At 39.6% G+C, this 22,079-nt stretch overlaps 2 protein-coding genes across 4 annotated transcripts in view; one reads left to right on the top strand and one right to left on the bottom strand.

Moving 5' to 3' along the window:
* Window positions 1–614: 614 nt before the first annotated feature.
* LOC106603672 (vacuolar protein sorting-associated protein 26B-like) lies at window positions 615–7,115 on the bottom strand. The gene is made up of 6 exons (XM_014197633.2): window positions 6,644–7,115; window positions 5,715–5,871; window positions 4,854–5,018; window positions 3,333–3,508; window positions 2,919–3,061; window positions 615–2,482 (listed from the first exon to the last, which is right to left on the bottom strand). Exons 1-6 carry the CDS (start codon window positions 6,864–6,866, stop codon window positions 2,342–2,344), a joined length of 1,005 nt encoding a protein of 334 aa, XP_014053108.1. The 5' UTR covers window positions 6,867–7,115; the 3' UTR covers window positions 615–2,341.
* A 542-nt stretch (window positions 7,116–7,657) lies between these two features.
* The window catches only part of ncapd3 (non-SMC condensin II complex, subunit D3), a 35,041-nt gene continuing 20,619 nt past the window's right edge, over window positions 7,658–22,079 (top strand). The window contains exons 1-14 of one of the 3 annotated variants that reach the window (XM_014197635.2): window positions 7,658–7,812; window positions 12,639–12,805; window positions 13,465–13,627; window positions 13,789–13,955; window positions 14,151–14,315; window positions 14,424–14,485; window positions 14,588–14,675; window positions 14,791–14,924; window positions 20,053–20,125; window positions 20,722–20,847; window positions 20,931–21,183; window positions 21,295–21,333; window positions 21,423–21,515; window positions 21,633–21,706. In XM_014197635.2, coding sequence (XP_014053110.2) covers window positions 7,761–7,812; window positions 12,639–12,805; window positions 13,465–13,627; window positions 13,789–13,955; window positions 14,151–14,315; window positions 14,424–14,485; window positions 14,588–14,675; window positions 14,791–14,924; window positions 20,053–20,125; window positions 20,722–20,847; window positions 20,931–21,183; window positions 21,295–21,333; window positions 21,423–21,515; window positions 21,633–21,706 — 1,656 coding nt within the window. In that variant the 5' untranslated portion in view covers window positions 7,658–7,760. Of the gene's footprint in view, window positions 7,813–12,638; window positions 12,806–13,464; window positions 13,628–13,788; window positions 13,956–14,147; window positions 14,316–14,423; window positions 14,486–14,587; window positions 14,676–14,790; window positions 14,925–20,052; window positions 20,126–20,721; window positions 20,848–20,930; window positions 21,184–21,294; window positions 21,334–21,422; window positions 21,516–21,632; window positions 21,707–22,079 lie in introns of all 3 variants that reach the window. The other 2 variants (XM_014197634.2, XM_045717246.1) reach the window with 2 other exon arrangements.

The following is a 22,079-nucleotide window of genomic DNA, read 5'->3' as shown; positions in this document are numbered from 1 at the left end:
TGTATAGCTTCAAAACTGTCAGTCCTTGCATCTGGAGCGCTGTCTATGTGGTGTAATATTTTCCCATCCCTCAGCTGTATATTAAAATAAGTGGCAGGGCAGACATTTTTTGTATTTATTTTTATTTGCAGACTGTAGTTTTAAAGGTTTGTATGATATCTTTATGTTGATATATTTGTTTGATTTATGTACCTTTCTTTTGAGTCATTTTGAATTAAATCCATCATTCTCTAATACGTTTAAGGACCTTTGTTTAGCATTAATAAAGCATAACATGGCTGCATGGGATTTATACTAATGCGACTCTATGCAGCCAATAACAATATCCGCGACAGGTATAATGCCAAGAACCGCTTGTGGATTTGACAGCTCTAACCCAGTTCCACCCCCAACGCCGTCGAAACAACAGCTATGTGGGAGTCGGCTAGTGCAATCTGAATGAATCAAGCCCAAAGTCTAGTTAAAGGCCAAAATACAGTGCCTTCGGAAAGTATTCAGACCCCTTCACTTTTCCAGATTTTGTTACGTTAAAGCCTTTTTCTAAAATTGATTAAGTCGTTTTTTCCCCCTCATCAATCTATACACAATACCGCATAATGACAAAGCAAAAACAGTTTTTTAGAAATGTTTGCAAATTTATTTGCTCTGACACAAATGTATTTACTTTTGACACATTCTTTGTTTCTTCATATTATTTCCAATCAAAATTACACTGAGCCCTACAGTGAAGGTACAATTTATGAGGACTTCAGTGCATTCACACCGGAAGTCATGTGCCTGGTGTAAAATGGTTGGAGATTACAGGAAAAACAAGCTGTGAGGTTGTTTCTAGAATTGAACTAGAGCCATTAAGCAATTAACCCTTAGGCAAAAAGTTATCCAATGCTGGCAATGTCTTCTAGGTACTTTTCAAACCAATTACTGACAGAAAACAGACTGATTTCACATAATTTGGATCTAGTGCAAATAAAAATGAATGGTTTAAATTGATCTTATTTCTGGTTCATAGGTTGGAAAGGTTACACCCAAATCTTTCACACGTATTAGCAGCAGTGGCAGTTGGTAAGTTAGTTTTGAGTGGGTGGAGATTTCAGTAGGACCAATGGAATGGTCTAAAATGAGAAAACACTGCCTACCCAGGGAACCGGCATGGTATACTGGTGGTTTCTCGGAACTGATGGCTTCTACGCTAAGATGGAGTACATTTTAGCTAAGCCTAACCCTTTTCCTAACCTTAACCTAATTATCCTAACCTGCAACGTTAATTCTTCTTACCTTCCATGTTAATTCTCCTAACCTGCTACATTAATTCTCCATCTAGCCACAACCGTGAAAGCCATTAGTTCCAAGAAACTATCAGTGTCACCACACTTGGCCCATGAAAAATGAACTTGGCCAATGTTAATGGACATAACATTTCTAACAGATAGATGAACCCAGAACATGTATAATGCCACTAAAAGATCAAATACATTAAAAAAAGATTATGTTAAAAAATAAAACATTGCTGTTTACATCTACTGATAATGACACAAAGCTTGGAATGGAATGTTTTTTTTGATGATGGAATGCAATGTTGATAGTTGATGTCTGACAATTGAAATTACATTTTCCCAAATGTTCCCTATTTGCATGACATTTCGCACGATAAAAAAACATTTAGCATATTCTCTGATTCTAAAGCCACGTTTATACCTGGCGCTAACATGTGTCCAGTGTCCACATACAGTAGACGGATGAGAGACACATTTTTGTGTCGACAAAACAGACCTTGATCAGATAGTGATTTGAAAATCTTGATCGGATGACGACCACATGTTAATGCAAGGTGTAAACAGGACTTAAGAGGTCTTGCATGTCCATTGAGTCCAACTGCCAAAGACAAGTATTCATTAAGAGATGCCTAAAGGCAGCTGTTTTCACCATTGTTTCGAGTTAAGAAATCACTATTTCAAAGAAAATAAAAAAGCATATTATGCTAATCAGTACGACAGAAAAACCTGACTAAAAGTTACAAATATACCATGAGAATGCCTTTTTCTTCAAACATGAAATTTGTCATCCCTTTTCAGCTGCAGTTGTTGTAGAAAGTGCCATCAGTGTTTGTGGTGAGATGGCGATGTTGAAATGGGCGAGGGTAGAAATATATACCTAAAATGGCTGATGTTCACATATTGAACATCAACAAACACACACACATTCATAGATGCAGTGAAAAAACACATGCATCCTTTCTCACATTCATAGATTCACAGACATGTACACAACATCGCACACACACTGTACACGCACACAGACACACACCTGTACAAAGCGATGGAGTGTAGGCTATTCTGGAGTTTTACTGTTCCTGTTCTTTAGCCTGGGCCTGAGCAAGGGCTTTCTCTGCACTGGACGAGCCCTCGAAGCGCTGTGAGGCGATGGCCGCTTGGTGGGACATGCTCTTTTTCACTATGTCCCCCTTTCTCCACAGCGTGATCTCCTAGAACAAGGCAATAAAACAGAATGAAACCGGGAGAGACTACCTGGACTTGTCCAATAAGAATGTCCATTTTTATTTCCCGTTGTGATAATGAACACATCCCAGTTGAACTACTGCACTCACCAACACACAGCCTACTTGTAGTGGTGTACACCTCATGTTACAATTTGCTATGGTGTGATACAGGTATGATAGGACCTCTATTTGATGTCCTTTCTTTACATCCCAATACAAATAAATGTTTTGTTACAGCTTACTGTTACACAGCAATCATACACAGAGTTGAAATGAACAATGTGCTGACCTTGACCCTTGACATGAACCACAAATTAGTCACCAATCGGATCAAATAGAACAACAGCAGCTACCAGCCTGCCATTCTATCTCTATTGTGTGTTTACTGTTTCTACTGTCTCTACTGTGTATCTGCATGTACCTGCTGTTTGAAGTAACGCCTCTCCTCCTCGTCTATGAGCACCAGGTTGAGGTAGTACCGCACAGAGTACTTCTTGTTGATGTCCCTCATTGTAGGAGTCATCTCATAGCCAGCCAGGAATAGTCGGATAGGGATGGACTCCCCTGAAAGACAAAAGCCATACTATTAAAGTGATAGTTCACTGTAAAATATGTCTTTTGTCAGACGTTTTCAATCCAAGTTCCATGCCCATCATTTGTGTAAATCCTGCGTGGAGAATGGTAAAAGGAGAATCCACAGGATGGGCTCATTGTAATGGCTGGAATAAAGTCAACAGAAAACTATCAAACATACAGTTCTATTCCAGCCATTAGAATGAGCCCTTCCTCTGATTTCTCCTTCCACCAGCCTCCACTGGTTGTTGGTGCCACTTACCTCTCACTGGTGCTCCGTCCATAATCTCATACTTGGCTATGGTGTCGTTCTCATGGTACACATTTGGGCCCGTGCCAGTCGTTTCTCGCTTGATGATGTCAATCTCCATGTGTCTGATCTTGAGCCGTACTAAGAGGAAGTAAATCTTTCCCACGATTACATCTTTTAGGTGGTATCTGCATTAAAGGGACAGTTCACAGTTAAAGTGACTGTTTAAATGGCATATTTAGGTTATGGTTTCCTTACCTTGAAAGCAGTCTATGGACAAGGAGAGACCGAAATCCACACTTTGGTTTTGATTAACTATCCACTTCCATCCAATGCTAATAAACAGTAATGACAGAAGTTGTCATAACAAGTACTTCGACAATGTTTCACTCGCCTCAAACTGATCAGTGTTTAATTAGCGACATAAGCTACCTCAAATGTCCTATTACATTCAGATGTTTTTTCATCAAAAATCATACGATACAGCACTATAGCACTATCAACAAGGCAGGTCCTACAGGCCCTAATTTTGTTGCACCTGGACTAGTATTCAGTCGTGTGGTCTTGGGACTCAGGAAAATTGAAATTGGCTCAGAACAGGGAAGCACGGCTGGCACTTGGATGTACACAGAGAGCTAACATAAATATAGATATTTTTATAGATATTTTATTTAACCTTTATTTAACTAGGCAAGTCAGTTAAGAACAAATTCGTATTTACAATGACAGCCTACCCGGCCAAACCAGGACGACGCTGGGCCAATTGTGCGCAGCCCTATGGAACTCCCAATCACGGCCGGATGTGATACAGCCTGGATTCGAACCAGGGACTGTAGTGACTCTTCTTGCACTGAGATGCAGTGCCTTAGACCACTTGCGAGCCCCAAAAAATATTTATGTTGAATGCACCGAGCTGTCTGTTTGAACTACTTGTGCACAGCTCGAACACCCATGCATACCCCACAAGACATGCCACAAGAGGTCTCTTCACAGTCCCCAAGTCCAGAACAGACTATGGGAGGCGCACAGTACTACATAGAGCCATGACTACATGGAACTCTATTCCACATCAAGTAACTGATGCAAGCAGTAAAATTAGATATAAAAAACAGATAAAAATACACCTTATGGAACAGCCGGGACTGTGAAGCAACACAAACATAGGCACAGACACATGCATACACACACACGTTAACATACGCACTATACACACACGTACACTGGGATTTTGTATTGTAGATATGTGGTAGTGGTGGAGTAGGGGCCTGAGGGCACACAGTCTGTTGTGAAATCTGTGAATGTATTGTCATGTTTTTAAAATTGTATAACTGCCTTAATTTTGCTGGACCCCAGGAAGAGTAGCTGCTGCCTTGGTAGCAGCTAATGGGGATCCATAATAAATACAAATATAAACATGCTATTAGCATAGGAGTTTAGGGAAGTTAAACCAGGGAGACTTAAGTTTGACTTCACTAAAGCTTTGCTATCTCATCATTCAAAAACATGAATATTAACAGAGTAACAGAGTCATACTTGGACTTGTTGTACTCAAACTCGATGTGTAGACAGTCTTCGATTCCCACTTCCATCTTGATCGACGAGTTGAGTTCTGGGTATGTGCTGAGCGTGTGCACGACAATGTCCATTTCTTTACTGATGTCGTTCAGTCTCCGGCTTACCGTTGCCCTCAGAAAGTAGCTGAAATAGAAAAGAGAAGAGGCAGAAAATCAACATCTACTTAATGGGTATAAATGCATGATGCACAAAGAACAATTCAGAAAGTCTCCAATAGGAGTCACATTCTACCCATAAAGACCATAAATAGCTGGTGAGACACAGTTGAAATCAGGTGAAGTCTGTGCTTTGATATAACTGTATTTGCACTTCACGCTACAGACAAATGATACTCTCAAGTTAACATATTTGACATATGTACAGAAGTTAAGCTACTGTAGATATACACTGTACTGGAGACATCGGAAATGGCAATTCTCTAGACTGGGCTCCAGTCTATCTCTATTTTCAGATTCTATTATTTCTGTTTCTATTTCCTTGTTTTGCCAAGGCAACAATTCTGTTTTGTTGACTGCAAAACTCTTTAAATGGCACTCTAGAGGTCCATTCTTTTGGACAAAGGCATTTTTATCACAGAAAATCAGCTGTATAATGCTTAAAATTATTACATTTAACTAAATGGCCTAGAATCACATGCAATCCACTGACAATTCCCGGTTACCAAAGACAACAACTAGAATGCACTATTATTAGGCGAATGAAATAACAGTGAAATCGCATGTAGTGATGGAACTGAAATTGTGTGTGAGGGTAATTGATTTTGACCTATAATGTTGTACAAATGGTTCATGCATGGTTTGTTGCCAGATACTTGCTTACCGTAATTTGACATTCTGGCCTGTGTAGGACTCGTATGGTTTCTCCACGTGTGTGAACTCAAAGTCAAAGGTCTGGGACTGCGTTAGCTCTCCCGGTCTGGCCAAGTCTTTAACCAGAGACACAAACTCATGGTGGTTCCCCCTGTCGTAGTACAGCTCTGACAAGAGAGAAATAGTTGTTAGAGTCACCAGTTTTCAATGGTGAAAAAATCTAGAAGAGTTTACAGATTACTTTCTATCCCTTTAAAAGGCATTACATGTAGTGTAAATATATTCAAGGTAATGCTACAAATGATAACGGGTTACTGCATCTTACAAGTGTGTAATAACGTTTATTACAATGTAACTATAAAGGACATATGATTTAGGCCACATTTATGTTCAAGTGTAACTGACAGGTGAAGTTAGTATCATGATTCTCACACATCTCTGAACCTCTGACCAGGCAGATAACTAATCTACTGTAGGAGAGTTTCTGTGGCACAATAGTGCTTCTGTTTATCACTTATATCACAGCCAACCACAGGTCACTACATTTTAACCCGTGCCCAAGCAGCGTGCAGTGAATAGACTAATGTGCATGGCATGGCTTAATACGTTCACTCATCGATTAAAACGTTGTATGTCGATTGTAACATACTCAAAGCAAGCTAAAGACCAGCTGGTGATAACATATATTTCTCTCTCAACGGGCAACACACGTGGCACATACATGTATGTCATATGACTTGGGTCATCGAGCTACAGTTGCAACATTGATCAATCAATCGACACAGATAGTTCATTTAATCAGCTTGACAATTCATTAGGATGGCAACATCACGAATAGAGACTTCTTAATCGAAGTAAATTCATGTTTTGCGCCATGGATAATTTTGTAGCTTATTAAGTTATTTTGGCAGTGACAACCCTGATGTGTCACAGACTTACCAATCTGCCCAATAAACTCCATTTTGATGCCTTGATGCTCGAGTCTTTTCCCTGGATTCTTAAGTGTTACGTTGACTTTTCCAGATACTGTCTCGCCATCATATAACAGAAAATATTTGTCCTTTTTCCCATCCTCAGTCTTATGTTCAGCTTTCTTTCTTGTCTCAGCGTCTTTCAAAACTATATCGATTTCTGCACTTTGACCAAAACTAAAGAAACTCATCACTGGACCTTGTTTCAGAGCCTATACCTTTTTCAACAAGCCTTTGTAGATTTTGCATGTACAACGAAACTCTAACGTTACTGTATTCCAAATGCTTCCTACGAGTGATTTCCTCCGGAATTTAGATTGTGCTGTCCTATGATACGAAACTAAACGGAGCGATTGTTGAATGTTTCCAATTACAGCAGTATTGCAATGCCCACTGTAGCGTTTCCTCGTTAAATGCGCATGCGTGTAAATGCAGGCTCGGGATCAGTGTAATGTGCATTGAATGCAGATATTCTACAGATAGAAATGGCCAAATCAATTTGGATAGCTATATCAACTTCACACTGACACCATATCAGATCACAGAGAAATATTGCAATTTTGAAGTGTTCATTTAAATTCGTGTGATTTTCCTGACCCCCTTGCTCAATGAATGTACTTCTTATCCATTATAGCTAGAAGAAAGGAACCACCTATGTCAAGAAAAAGTATTATTTTCTAGATGTGGCAAAATGAAATAATATTTAAGCAATAAGGCCCTAGGGGCTGTGGTATATGGCCAATATACCACGGCTAAGGGCTGTTGTTAAGATCGACACAATGCGGAGTGCATGGATTTTGCCCGTAGCTGTGGTATATTGCCCGCCTTATTGCTATTATGAACTGGTTACCAACATAATTAGAGAAGAACAAAAATATTGTTTTGTTATACCCGTACCACGGCTGTCAGCCAATCAGCATTCAGGGCTCAAACCACCCAGTTTAAAAATATATATTTGTCAACCAAAGCTGTCAGCGTCAGATTCTGCGCAATTTCGACGCAACATTTCTAGCGTAAATATAACCGACGATGACGTAAATCAAGGGCGCGACTGTAGAGGAGTTGGCGGGTTTATTCAAAGAAAGATGGAGTTAATACATGCGCTAGATTTTCTGAAATTGAAAGACGTCTCCGGAGGTAAGTCCTAATTTGAAAGGATATGTGTATTGAAGTAGTACGGAAATAACAATTGGCCTGCTTATATTGATAATTTAACGAATTTGCCGTGCCAGGTTGCAAGAGAACCGATGCTATCTAGCTAGCGTGAACGCCTGACGTGACTTGTTGTTATACCTGTTTTGATTTGCTATTTTTTTTTGTTGGTAACAGCTAGCTACTGTTAGGTCCTAATATGTTAAGTGTCACTAACTTCAGTGACGTGAGTTTATCTAACACTTTACCAATACTATTATGGCAGGTTTTATCGACTAAGCTAGCTACATTTTATTGTTATAACACTACTGTGGTCGTGCAGTGTCACTTGCTAAATTCCAAGTTGCCAACTTCACTTGAACATTCCAGAACGTAGGAACAAATGGCAAATTTCGCTGTACATAACAAATAAATAGTCAGGGTTTAGCTAATATAATTCTCACATTTACCTACAACAATATTGACTTGACAAGGAATCATCATGATGTAGGCGTAAGAACCGATGTTTGGAATACAGTAACGTTACAGGCTGACTACACCGCTCGTGTGCGTTGCAAAATACATTTGGAAATCTATGTTATTCGATTATTGCGCGTCTGCGTTGCCAAGGGCTAAAATAGAAATCAGTTATATTTCTGACGCAGATCACGCTGCAAGTCCTGCCTCTCCCATCTCGTCATTGGTTTATAGAAGCAGGTACCCGTGCCATCTCATTGGTTATACCCACGTGGGTGGCTGAAAGACAAACGAGGTCAGGTAATGCACCCAATTTATGAAAGTTGCCAATCGCAATATAATGTCAGGAGAAGAAAAAGCCTGGAAGGAGGAGAGATGACTAGAAACAATTCGGTTGACCGTTTTATGTGTGGATTAATTGGCGGGGTAGAGGACCTTGTGCATTTCATGTAAAATAACAACTCAATGTTTATCACAGGACAAATTAGCTAGCAATAGCAAGTTAACTAAATAGGACAAATTAGCTAGCAAGTAGAGGTTGACCGATTAATCGGAATGGCTGATTAATTAGGGCCGATTTCAAGTTTTCATAACAATCGGTAATCAGCATTTGTAGACACCAATTATGGCCGATTACATGGCACTCCACGAGGAGACTGCGTGGCATGCTGACTACCTGTTACGTGAGTGCAGCAAGGAGCCAAGGTAAGTTGCTAGCTAGCATTAAACTTATTTTATTAAAAAAACAATCAATCTTCACATAATCACTAGTTAACTACACATGGTTGATATTACTAGTTTATCTAGCTTGTCCTGCGTTGCATATAATTGATGCGCTGCCTGTTAATTTATCATTGAATCACAGCCTACTTTGCCAAACAGGTAATGATTTAACAAGCACATTTGTGAAAAAAACACTGTCGTTGCACCAATGTGTACCTAACCATAAACATCAATGCCTTTCTTAAAATCAATACACAAGTATCTTTTTTTTTTTTTTAAACCTGCATATTTAGGTAATATTGCCTGCTAACATGAATTTCTTTTAACTAGGGAAATTGTCACTTCTCTTGCGTTCTGTGCAAGCAGAGTCAGGGTATATGCAGCAGTTTGGGCTGCCTGGCTCGTTGCGAACTGTGTGAAGACCATTTCTTCCTAACAAAGACCGTAATTAATTTGCCAGAATTTTACATAATTATGACATAACATTGAAGGTTGTGCAATGTAACAGCGATATTTAGACTTAGGGATGCCAACAAACATTTTTTTTCGAAATTATAGTTTCTGGATTTGACCATATTAATGACCTAATGCTTGTATTTCTGTGTGTTATTATAATTAAGTCTATGATTTGATAGAGCAGCTGACTGAGCGGTGGAAGGCAGCAGCAGGCTCGTAAGCATTCATTCAAACAGCACTTTCCTGCATTTGCTAGCAGCTCCTCGCTGTGCTTCAAGCATTGCGCTGTTTATGACTTCAAGCCTATCAACTCCTGAAGTTAGGCTGGCAATACTATAGTGCCCCACCTCTTTAAGGAATACCTGGGATAGGATAAAGTAATCCTTCTAACCCCCCCCCTCTAAAAGATTTAGATGCACTATTGTAAAGTGGTTGTTCCACTGGATATCATAAGGTGAATGCACCAATTTGTATGTCGCTCTGGATAAGAGCGTCTGCTAAATGCCGTAAATGTATAAGAACATCCAATAGTCAAAGGTATGTGAAATACAAATGGTATAGAGAGAAATAGTCCTATAATAACTAAAACCTAAAACTTCTTACCTGGGAATATTGAAGACTCATGTTGAAAGGAACCACCAGCTTTAATATGTTCTCATGTTCTGAGCAAGGAACTTAAATCTTAGCTTTTTTTACATGGCAAATATTGCACTTTTACTTTCTTCTACAACACTGTGTTTTTGCATTATTTAAACCAAATTGAACATGTTTCATTATTTATTTGAGACTAAATTGTTTTTATTGATGTATTATATTAACTTAAAATAAGTGTTAATTTAGTATTATTGTAATTGTCATTATTATAATATATATATCGATATCGGCCAATTAATCGGTAGCGTGTTTGTTTGGTCCTCCTATAATCGGTATCGGCGTCGAAAAATCATAATCGGTCGACCTCTACTAGCAAGTGCAAGCTAACTAGCAAAATTGCCATAAATGTTTAATGCTTTTTGACCTGTCCCCAAATTAATATAATTGGTTCAGAGTTTGTTTTGATATTTCAACCTGCGTGTCGTGATCGCGTTTGGTGGGACAAAATGTATTTATGCACGATTGCGCACGCCCACAGCTGGTTTGGGTTCCGTGTTAGGCTTACTCAAATTGAATTGGTCACATACACGTGATTAGCAGATGTTATGCTTGTGCTTCTAGCGCCGACAGTGCAGTAATATCTAACAAATTACATATACCCAATACACACATCTACCGTAATTCCCGGACTATTGAGCGCACCTGAATATAAGCCGCACCCACTGAATTAAAAATATATATATTATTTTGAACGTAAATAAGCTGCACATGTCTATAAGCCGCAGGTGCCTACCGGTACATTGAAACAAATTAACTTTACACAGGCTTTAACGAAACACGGCTTGTAACAAAAATAAATAGGCTTTAACGAAACACGGCTTGTCATCGACTCATTAAGACCAAGCTCCCGTGCAGCAGCTCTATTTCCTTTTCCAACAGCCAGATCAATCGCCTTCAACTTGAAAGCTGCATCATATGCATTTCTCCGTGTCTTTGCCATGATGAAGGTGACAAAATGACTACCTTAATCAGAATGATGGGAAGTTTGAGAGTGCTTGAGTTAATCTAAACAGTAAACAAAAAGGTTGTTTGACCTTAACCCGTTCGGCAATTTCATTGGTCTAATGAAAGCTTCATGCCGCCAAAAAACTGAGCACGTCACAGAATGTGTATAAAAAAAATAATTGAAAGCGGGAAAAATCCATATATTAGCAACGTCATTGTTTAAGCCGCGAGGTTCAAAGCCTGGGAAAAAAGTTGCGGCTTATAGTCTGGAATTTACGGTACTTTTACATTTCTAAGGAAAATGTTGTTTTTACTCTATACATTTTCCATGACAACCAAAAGTACTTGTTACATTTTGAATGCTTAGCAGGAGAGAGAAATTGTGTAATTCACACACTTATCATGAGAACGTCCCTGGTCAACCCTACTTCCTCTGATCTGGCGGACTAACTAAACACATGCTTCGTTTGTAAGAGTGATGGAGTGTGCCCCTGGTAATATTTGTGTACATTTTTGTAGATTTTGCGTAATATAATGAATTTGAAATGATTTATACTTTTACTTTTTATATTTAAAACCAAATATTTTTTGACTTGCTCAAGTAGTATTTTACTGTCTGACTTTTACTTGTCATTTTCTATTAAGTTATCTTTACTTCTCAAGTATGACAATTTAGGTTCTTTTTCCACCACTGCACCCTATGATCTGTGAACCGTACATGATACAGACAACAAATACTCATTATACTGTGCTCTAACATATGGAGTATTGTCTTTATTCTGAAATACACAATTTATTCAACGTGAGTCATATTAATCGTTTTAATAGTTCTCAACTACCCTTTTTTATTTAGCGTATTTTTAGACTTATTGTTTGAAACAATATACTCTTCACACGCATACAATTTGCAGAGTGGGCTCTCTGGTACTTATAATGATATGACCCATATTATACATAGAAATTGACATTATAGGTCATTAACCAATCACAGCCCTCCTTTAGAATTGCACATTCAGCAAATCACCAGCAGGGGGAGTTCCCTTTGAATCCATTTACCATTCACTGTGGTGCTCGGAAAATTGATCAGAACTTCAGATTTAGCAGAGAGCATATATATTGTTCCAAAAAATACATCTTTGAAATAAACAATCAAAAAGGATAGTTTGAGATTCCTTTTTTTTTTAATGTTGAATAAATTAATCTGTATTTGAGAATCTAGAGTAGACATACTCCATATGTTAAAGTACACTAGAAGGGGTATAATGACCAAGATGTTATCGAAGGCATGTATAAGTCTAAAAATGGCATAAAATGGCCACTTTCTTCATGATTTTCTTAAGTGGTTTGTAATACACATTTTTAAAGCATGTCAAGCGTCCTGCCTCCCATTGAAGTTCCTATGTGAGAATTGCCAGAACAATCTGAGATGCCAAAAATATTTTCCACCCAGCTGGCGTAGAATTGACCTATGATAGCTAGCTGATTTATTATCATGTCAAGTCTCTTGCATTCATTGTTCAGAGTTTGGGGTCAAGTAAGGAGATAAAACTAATATTCATTGGTGTGTTTTTGTGCAGGTTGGGTTGACGCTGTGTGGGATTTTGAATTCACTGAAATTGAACCACTGGATGCTGCCATTGTCATAAAAAATGGATCCAAGGAATTCAAAACGTTGTACAGTCTCCTGCTACCCTATATGACTGACACTGAGGTGTCCACTTTAGGAACTGATGGCACATCCCAAGTAAGAACTGTTTTAGTAAAGAGTTTAGCTTGAAAATTGCATGGTCTTTTCTGTTTGGCTGTCCTTAACCTCAAGTACTTGTAGCATACCCTTTTTTAAAGCTGGAATTCTATTGTTGAAACTGCCAGGTCCGTTTAGGATATTACAACAACAAAGAAGTTACTGACGCATCATTGCACGTGCGACAGAACATCAGAATATGTACCACATTTACCGACGCACCTCACCTCGCTCAGTTTCATCCCCCAAAAAATAACAAAGGTGCTGAAGTGGACAGTAGAGCTGTTTCCTCTAGTGTGAATTCCATCTTGAAATGCATGGTTTTATTTCTATCAACTTCATACTGGTCATGAGGTCAGTTAACAAATCAGGAGTGTGTAATACCATGTCTGTTGTGTTTAGTATGAAAATAAGAGACCTGTGGCGGACGGTGGATGGGGTCTTCCTGGGGCATACATCTGCATTTTAATAAAAAATTGTGCAGTGGAGGCCATGATTTAGCACCGGCGTTGCGCCACTACTAAATTCAAATAGGGGAAACACTGAATAATTTACAGATAGGTTCCCAACTTTCAAGTCAAACCAATCTGTTACAGAGAAGCAATCCATAGAATGTACTCTGATTTATCATTCCCTTGATTCCGTGATTGTATTTTTAGAGTGTCTGGACAGTGTTCGGTGACAATGGGGTCTCTGTCAAGTCACTTGTGGCGGTGCTGTCGTACTTTATCTTGGGAGGGAAGTCCAAAACAGCCAGCGTTCAGCAAAGGATAAGCGCTCTACAGGCATCCTCCATCTACTTACTCCTACTGGGAATCCCAGGTATGTTCTGTACTGTACTAAGTAAAATTCTGAAACATGTTTGATTAGGACTTCTAATGTGGACGGGTGAAAATAATTTCCTGTGGGCTGGAGGTTACCCTGTGAATGTGTGTTTACTCTGGTCTGTCTCTTGGTCTTGCCTTTCTGTCTGTCTTCCACAGGTAGTGTGGTCAACAAAATGTTCCACCAAATCCTCTTCGACACTTGCTTGAACACCGTGAGCAACTGTTGGCCCCAGAGCTTGGTCAAGAAGCGCAAGAAAGACACCCTGAAGAGCTCTCAGGCTGACGGCAAACGGTCCAAACCACACAGGAAAGCCAATGACGAGGTTTGTCACAGATATACTGGAAATACTCCATTGCCTTTATGTCCAGGCATGTTCCTGTTTTCATACTTGGGGCTGTCTTACCTTACACAATATTGTATAATGACACTGATCAAATCTCAATGATCTTTTAATTTTGCCAAGGTTACTTACCTTGTTCATTCTAATAGTGTTTTTGTCTTGTCTCTCACTCAGCAGATGGAAGTAGATGAGGATGAGGAACAGGAGGAGGAGGTCCATTTGTCTCCACAGGACCTCCTGAAAATCAGAGAGGGAGTCGTCCTCCTGGTGAAAAGCCTCCTCCGGCTCCTTCTCAAATTTCCGTTGAGGGATGAGCCACAAAGTGCAGACAACTGTGTACAGGTACTGCTGGATAGTGCCAGTATCTATAGGCTAGGTGGTTTTGACCTCATCTATTAAAATGTTGAGCAGTTACACCATTAAAAGCTGGATCTTCTTTGTCAACTTTAGATGTTTGCCAAGTTGACTAACTTTGAGCCTGTTATTGGAGAATTGACCTTTGGTGCTGGACAGTAAGTACACAGACATGCATACACTTCATTATCCTTTGAACTTCAATATTTTCAACATAAATAAAACATTATTTGGTAAAAATTGTATTGATCTGTGCCCAGGGATATCGATGACATGAGGACAATGCCTGAGTTGGCCTATTACGGATTGTGGTTGCTCTGCTCCTCAAATCACGGGGATGAGAAAGTGGTATTGAGGAAAATACATACAACACATCTTCCTTGGTCAAAACATTGCTACAGACTTACTACCGTAATGAGTTTAAGCTCTGGTTCTTTGTTGTTGAATTGACTTGTCTCTCCAGTCTCTGCGCCGGGTTTTCCACAGAGTCCTGTATGTGATCCTCATGATGAGCAAAGGGGAAAGTGGCAAGCCCTCCCTCATGATGGCCACCCAAGCTGTCCTTGCTGCCCGGGATCAGGCCATTGGCTTTGTCAGGTAAGGAATGGCAGTTCACGACGTGAATCAATTAACATGCTTCCTCTCCTTCACTCCATGTCCATCTGCAATGATCAGGAAACATGAGGATATGTCCAAAAAACAATTTGTCACATGCTTCATAAACAGGTGTAGACTAGTGTTTTGATTTTGATACCAAGTTTAGTATCACAAAAGTCGATACTATCACAATACCAAAATGATACCGGGGGGCATAATAACCAAAGTCACAGAATGGCACTTGATCCAGACAGATCTTTTGAGTTCAATACCATTACATTTGACATTTTTGAATGTATGCGTTATAAAATCATACAATCAATTTGACTTTGGTATAATAAAAAAAAATATGTACTACATAACAACATAATGGTAATCATCAGGACAGGCTAGAGCTAGCAATGAGTAAGTGGAGCAGGCTGTGAGGAGGCTCAGTGTTCTCGCGCAATAATTATTGGGACATCGGCTGCACTGATACAGACTTTATCCTCTCTCAAGCAGTAGACAATGACGTAAGACACATTTGACAGAAGTACAGAAAGTTAAAAAAAAAAGTAGTACAGACCCATTTTCCCGTCTGGCCTTGCGAATGTTAACCTGTATAAAGACCTTATTCACATCGGTTAATAAGCCTGATAGCACCAGCTGTTCCGATCAATCTGTTTTATCATGCATGGTTCAGTGTATTTTTTTTTTTTATTATTATTATTTTTTATAATAGAAAAATGTTGCCTTTCAAAGCATTTGATGGCTATAGATGTGAGTGCTACCAGGCAATAGTCATTTATATATACACGTGTGTGTGTGTGTGTGTGTGTATACACGTGTGTGTGTGTGTGTGGCGTGTGTGTGTGTGTGTGTGTGTGTGTGTGTATATATTATACACACGTGTGTGTGTATATATATATATATATATATATATATATATATATATATATATATATATATATAATATATATATATATATATATATATATATATATATATATATATATATATTACACACAGTTGAAGTCAGAAGTTTAAATACACTTTGGTTGGAGCAATTAAAACTCATTTTTCAACCACTCCACAAATGTATTACTAACAAAGTATAGTTTTGGCAAGTCGGTTAGGACATCTACTTTGTGCATGACACAAGTAATTTTTCCAACAATTGTTTAGAGATTATTTCACTTGACTCACTGTATCACAATTCCAGTGGGTCAGAAGTTTACATACACTAAGTTGGTTGTATTTTAAACAGCTTGGAAAATTCCAGAAAATTATGTAATAGCTTTAGAAGCTTCTGATAGGCTAATTGACGTCATTTGATTCAATTGGAGGTGTACCTGTGGATGTATTTCAAGGCCTACCTTCAAACTCAGTGCCTCTTTGCTTGACATCATGGGAAAATCAAAAGAAATCAGCCAAGACCTCAGAAAAAAAATTGTAGACCTCCACAAGTCTGGTTCATTCTTGGGAGCAATTTCCAAACGCCTGAAGGTACCACGTTCATCTGTACAAACAATAGTATCCAAGTATAAACACCATGGGACCACGCAGCCATCATACCGCTCAGGAAGGAGATGGGTTCTGTCTCCTAGAGATGAATGTACTTTGGTGCGAAAAGTGCAAATCAATCCCAGAACAACAGCAAAGGACCTTGTGAAGATTCTGGAGGAAACGGGTACAAAAGTATCTATATCCACAGTAAAACGAGTCCTGTATTGACATATCCTGAAAGGCCGGTCAGCAAGGAAGAAGCCACTGCTTCAAAACCGCCATAAAATAGCCAGACTACGGTTTGCAACTGCACATGGGGACAAAGATCGTACTTTTTAGAGAAATGTCCTCTGGTCTGATGAAGAGAAAAAAAATAGAACTGTTTGGCCGTACTGACCATTGTTATGTTTGGAGGAAAAAGCGCTTGCAAGTCGACGAACACCATCCCAACCGTGGAGCACGGGGGTGGCAGCATCATGTTGTGGGTGTGCTTTGCTGCAGGAGGGACTGGTGCACTTCACAAAATAGATGGCATCATGATGGCATCATCAGTCAGGAAGTTTAAGCTTGGCTGCAAATGGGTCTTCCAAATGGACAATGACCCCAAGCATACTTCCAAAGTCATGGCAAAATGGCTTAAGGACAACGAAGTCAAGGTATTGGAGTAGGGGTCGACCGATTAATCGGAATGGCCGATTTCAAGTTTTAATTAATAATCGGTATTTTTTTTCCCCTTTTTATTTACATTTTTTTAGACCTTTATTTAACTAGGCAAGTCAGTTAAGAACACATTCTTATTTTCACTGATGGCCTAGGAACGGTGGGTTAATTACCTTGTCAGCTCGAGGATTCAATCTTGCAACCTTACGGTTAACTAGTCCAAGTCTCTAACCACCTGCTTTACATTGCACTCCACGAGGAGCCTGCCTGTTACACGAATGCAGTAAGAAGCCAAGGTAAGTTGCTAGCTAGCATTAAACTTATCTTATAAAAAAATCAATCAATCATAATCACTAGTTAACTACACATGGTTAATGATATTACTAGTTTATCTAGCCTGTCCTGCGTTGCATATAATCGGTGCGCATTCGCGAAAAAGGACTGTCATTGCTCCAATGTGTACCTAACCATAAACATCAATGTCTTTCTTAAAATCAATACACAAGTATATATTTTTAAACCTACATATGTAGCTAAATGAAATCCAGGTCAGCAGGCAATATTAACCAGGTGAAATTGTGTCACTTCTCTTGCGTTCATTGCACGCAGTCAGGGTATATGCAACAGTTTGGGCCGCCTGGCTCGTTGCGAACTAATTTGCCAGAATTTTACGTAATTATGACATAACATTGAAGGTTGTGCAATGCAACAGGAATATTTAGACTTAGGGATGCCACCCGTTAGATAAAATACGGAACGGTTCTGTATTTCACTGACAGAAAAAATGTTTTTTCCCCCGAGATGATAGTTTCCGGATTCGACCATATTAATGACCTAAGGCTCGTATTTCTGTGTTTATTATATTATAATTAAGTCTATGATTTGATAGTGCATACCACCGCTCAGACTGCTCTATCAGGCTCGTAAGCATTCATTCAAACAGCACTTTCATGCGTTTTTCCAGCAGCTCTAAGCAATGCTTCAAGCATTGCGCTGTTTATGACTTCAAGTCTATCAACTCCCAAGATTAGGCTGGTGTAACCGATGTGAAATGGCTAGCTAATTAGCGGGGTGCGTGCTAATAGCGTTTCAAACGTCACTCGCTCTGAGACTTGGAGTAGTTGTTCCCCTTGCTCTACATGGGTAACGCTGCTTTGAGGGTGGCTGTTGTCGGTGTTCCTGGTTCGAGCCCAGGTAGGAGCGAGGAGAGGGACGGAAGCTATACTGTTACACTGGCAATACTAAAGTGCCTGTAAGAACATCCAATAGTTAAAGGTATATGAAATACAAATCGTATAGAGAGAAATAGTCCTATAATAACTACAACCTAAAACTTCTTACCTGGGAATATTGAAGACTCATATTAAAAGGAACCACCAGCTTTCATATGTTCTGAGCAAGGCACTTAAACGTTAGCTTTTTTACATGGCACATATTGCACTTTTACTTTCTTCTCCAACACTTTGTTTTTGCATTGTTTAAACCAAATTGAACATGTTTCATTATTTGAGGCTTAATTGATTTTGATGTATTATATTAAGTTAAAATAAGTGTTAATTTTGTATTGTTGTAATTGTCATTATTACAAATAACAAATTTAAAAAATCGGCATCGGCTTTTTTGGGGCCCTCCAATAATCGGTATCGGTGTTGAAAAATCATAATCGGCTGACCTCTATATTGGAGTGACCATCGCAAAGCCCTGACCTCAATCCCTTAGAAAATTTGTGGGCAGAACTGAAAGTGTGTGCGAGCAAGGAGGCCTACAATCCTGACTCAGTTACACCAGATCTGTCAGGAGGAATGGGTCAAAATTCACCCAACTTGTTGTGGGAAGCTTGTCGAAGGCTACCCAAAACATTTGACCCAAGTTAAACAATTTAAAGGCAATGCTACCAAGTACTAATTGAGTGTATGTAAACTTCTGACCCACTGGGAATGTGATGAAAGAAATAAAAGCTGAAATGAATCATTCTCTCTTATTATTCTGACATTTCACATTCTTAAAGTAAAGTGGTGATCCTAACTGACCTAAGACGGGATTTTTACTAGGATTAAATGTCAGGAATTGTGAAACAGTTTAAATGTCTTTGGCTAAGGTGTATGTAAACTTCTGACTTCAAGTGTGTGTGTGTGTGTTTGTATATCATATTTTACATAAACATGTACTCCTGAGCTCTGTTGATGCGGTAAGGCAGGGGTTCTTAAACTTTTTCACTCGTGGCCCCCCTTCCAGCATAAAACCTATTTACTGTAAATCTTCATTTCATTACATTACATTTTTTATGCAAGTCAAGTAAGAACAAATTCTTATTTACACTGATGGCCTACTGGGGAACAGTGGGTTAACTGCCCTGTTCAGGGGCAGAATGACAGATTTTTACCTTGTCAGCTCAGAGATTCGATCCACCAACCTTTTGGTTACTGGCCCAACGCTCTGACCACTAGGCTTCCTGCTGCCCCATGAGGCGCAGAGAAAGTCTAGCAGTTTTAAAGCTCAAATTCTTGGAATTATATACATGTGTATTCATGTGATATTTCAGTCACTCAAACATTACAACAATCTATGGGCTAAAAAAACTTCAGCTGACATGGGCTAGTTGATCTAGATATGGCTCTCTAAGGTATGCAATGACTGACATGCCAAGGAAAACTTATGATGCACTCCCAATAGAATGCACAAGCTGCAACTTTTACAACTTTCAAGAATTAGTTGAAAGCCGGACTGAGTCTCTCCCCCCCCAAAAAAATTAATATGTATAGAATGTGTGTTTTTTTTGAGGGGGAACCCCTGCGGTAGGGGATAGTTTGTTTTACCCTTTACCTGTTTGTATGTAGAATCTTTAAAAAGCCCCCTCAAAAAAAGTATTTAAACTAACATGCACTCCTGTATGGACTCGTAAGAACCCTTTAATTTTTTTGTTTGCAGTTTGAAATGCATATCACTAGTTGCTGTAATGGATCTCGCCCTGTGTGTCTCATAGTCACGTTGTTGATGAACTGAAAGAGCCAGCACTGCCCTTTCTACGGATCCTCCTGCAGCACATATCCTTCCGGGTAAAACTACATTTACTTTAAAATGCTTTCCATACATTTTTTTTGTCAATTCGGAACTATTCCAAACTCTGTCTAAAAGAGAATTTACTCCTATAAAAGACGTTCCTCCCGAGTGGCACAGTGGTCTAAGGCACTGCATCGCAGTTTTGCGTCATCACTACAGCTTGGGTTTCGATCCCAGGCTGTGTCACAACCGGCCATGAACAGGAGTCCCATAGGGCGTCGCACAATTGGCCCAGCGTCATCCGGGTTGGGGAGGATTTGTCCGGGGGGGCTTAACTTGGCTCATCGCTCTCTAGCGACTCCTTGTGGCGGGCTGGGCGCCTGCAGGTTGACTTCGGTCGTCAGTTGAACAGTGTTTCCTCCGACACATTGGTGCAGCTGGCTTCCGGGTTAAGCGAGCAGGTGTTAAGTGCGGATTGGCGGTTCATGTTTCACAGGACGCATGACTCGATCTTCGCCTCTCCCGAGCCCATTGGGGAGTTGCAGCGATGAGATGAGATCGTAATCCCGAAAAGGGGGATAAATGTTACAACAGAAAATAAAGACATTGGATCACATTAGATAATAGCTTTGCCCTGGCATGAATTTTTCAGATGGTGGACAAGACAGACTACCGTACGCATGGAGCCCAGGCTGTGGCCAAGCTGCTGGCCAAAATGCCCTGTGGAGACTACGCGTCATTCATAAAGTGGCTGTTTGATTACTCCAGACAAGCAAAGGTAAGCGCTGTCACGTATGAATTAGTTGGGATTTGAGCTGTTGGCTTTGAACTGAATCTGAACTTTCTGCTGTCTTCCTCTAGGTGGTGTACCGGATGTTTGCACTGGACGTGTCCATGGCTCTGCTGGAACAGCCAGAGAGGGAAGCAAATGAAAATTTGGACGCAGAACTAGTCTCCTTCCTGTCCCACAGGTTCCTGGTCCACAACATGGTGTTTGGCCGTCGCTCAGACGCTTCACCCACAGTCCGAGGCCACGCCCTCACCTGCCTGGCCCAGTGCCTGGAGCTGCCCTCCATGAACGCCACACGCAGCATCAAAGAGCTCTTCCCCACCAGTGAATCTCTCTCACACACGCATACATTTACATATGCATGTATGTACACATGCACAAAGCACCAAATACTAGTTGCATACTAAACTAATTTGTCATTTCTATCAATTTTAGCATCTGCGCAGACTGTCTTGGAGGGTGACGGTTCTGATGGTAAGCTCTACAACAGCTTTAAATCCAGTAATATAGTTGGATATTTTTGTTTGTTTACTCAATGTGCCCTGCTCCTTTACTTTTTTTAGGCACTTTAAATTCACAGACAACCCAAAAAACGTTCAGGACTTTACCTTTCAAGACTATTGAGATCACAAACAATGACCATGCAAGTTTTGAGTGTAAGTCTCTTTTATTTTTTATTTTTTTACAGGCTTTTTAGGTGTTTATTTAAAACATTGTTTGGTGGGACATGATTTCAGTATTTGATGGTAATGTGATGCTCATGTTTTCTTTAGCAAAGGACACAATGGCTTTACTGAAGCGCCGTGTGAGTGACCCAAAGACCAACGTGAGGAAGTGTGCACTGCAGGTACGTACTTCTGTCTTTGTTTATTTAATGTGTGTACTGTACAGTGTGTCAGTAGATGACATGACTTAAAGAGTTGTAGGTTTCTTTTGCATGGTTGTATGCCATTAACCATCTTGAGTCAATTAGAATAATACAAAAATCAGCCAGTTTGGCCTGCCCACTTTTATGACCCTTTTATGGAAAGGTGAGAGACTCACGAACACACTCTAGGACGCTCACAAGACTCGTCTGAAGGTACCCTGGTACCAGTTAAAAAAAAAAAAAAAAAAAAAAATGAAAGTAAGTATACAGTACTGTGCAGAAGTTTTAGGCAGGTGTGAAAAAAATGCTGTAAAGTAAGAATGAATATATTTGTCAATTAACAAAATGCAAA

The sequence above is a fragment of the Salmo salar genome, chromosome ssa04, assembly GCF_905237065.1.
Source record: "Salmo salar chromosome ssa04, Ssal_v3.1, whole genome shotgun sequence".
Classification (NCBI taxonomy): domain Eukaryota; kingdom Metazoa; phylum Chordata; class Actinopteri; order Salmoniformes; family Salmonidae; genus Salmo; species Salmo salar.
This window is presented reverse-complemented; position numbering and strand designations above follow the sequence as displayed.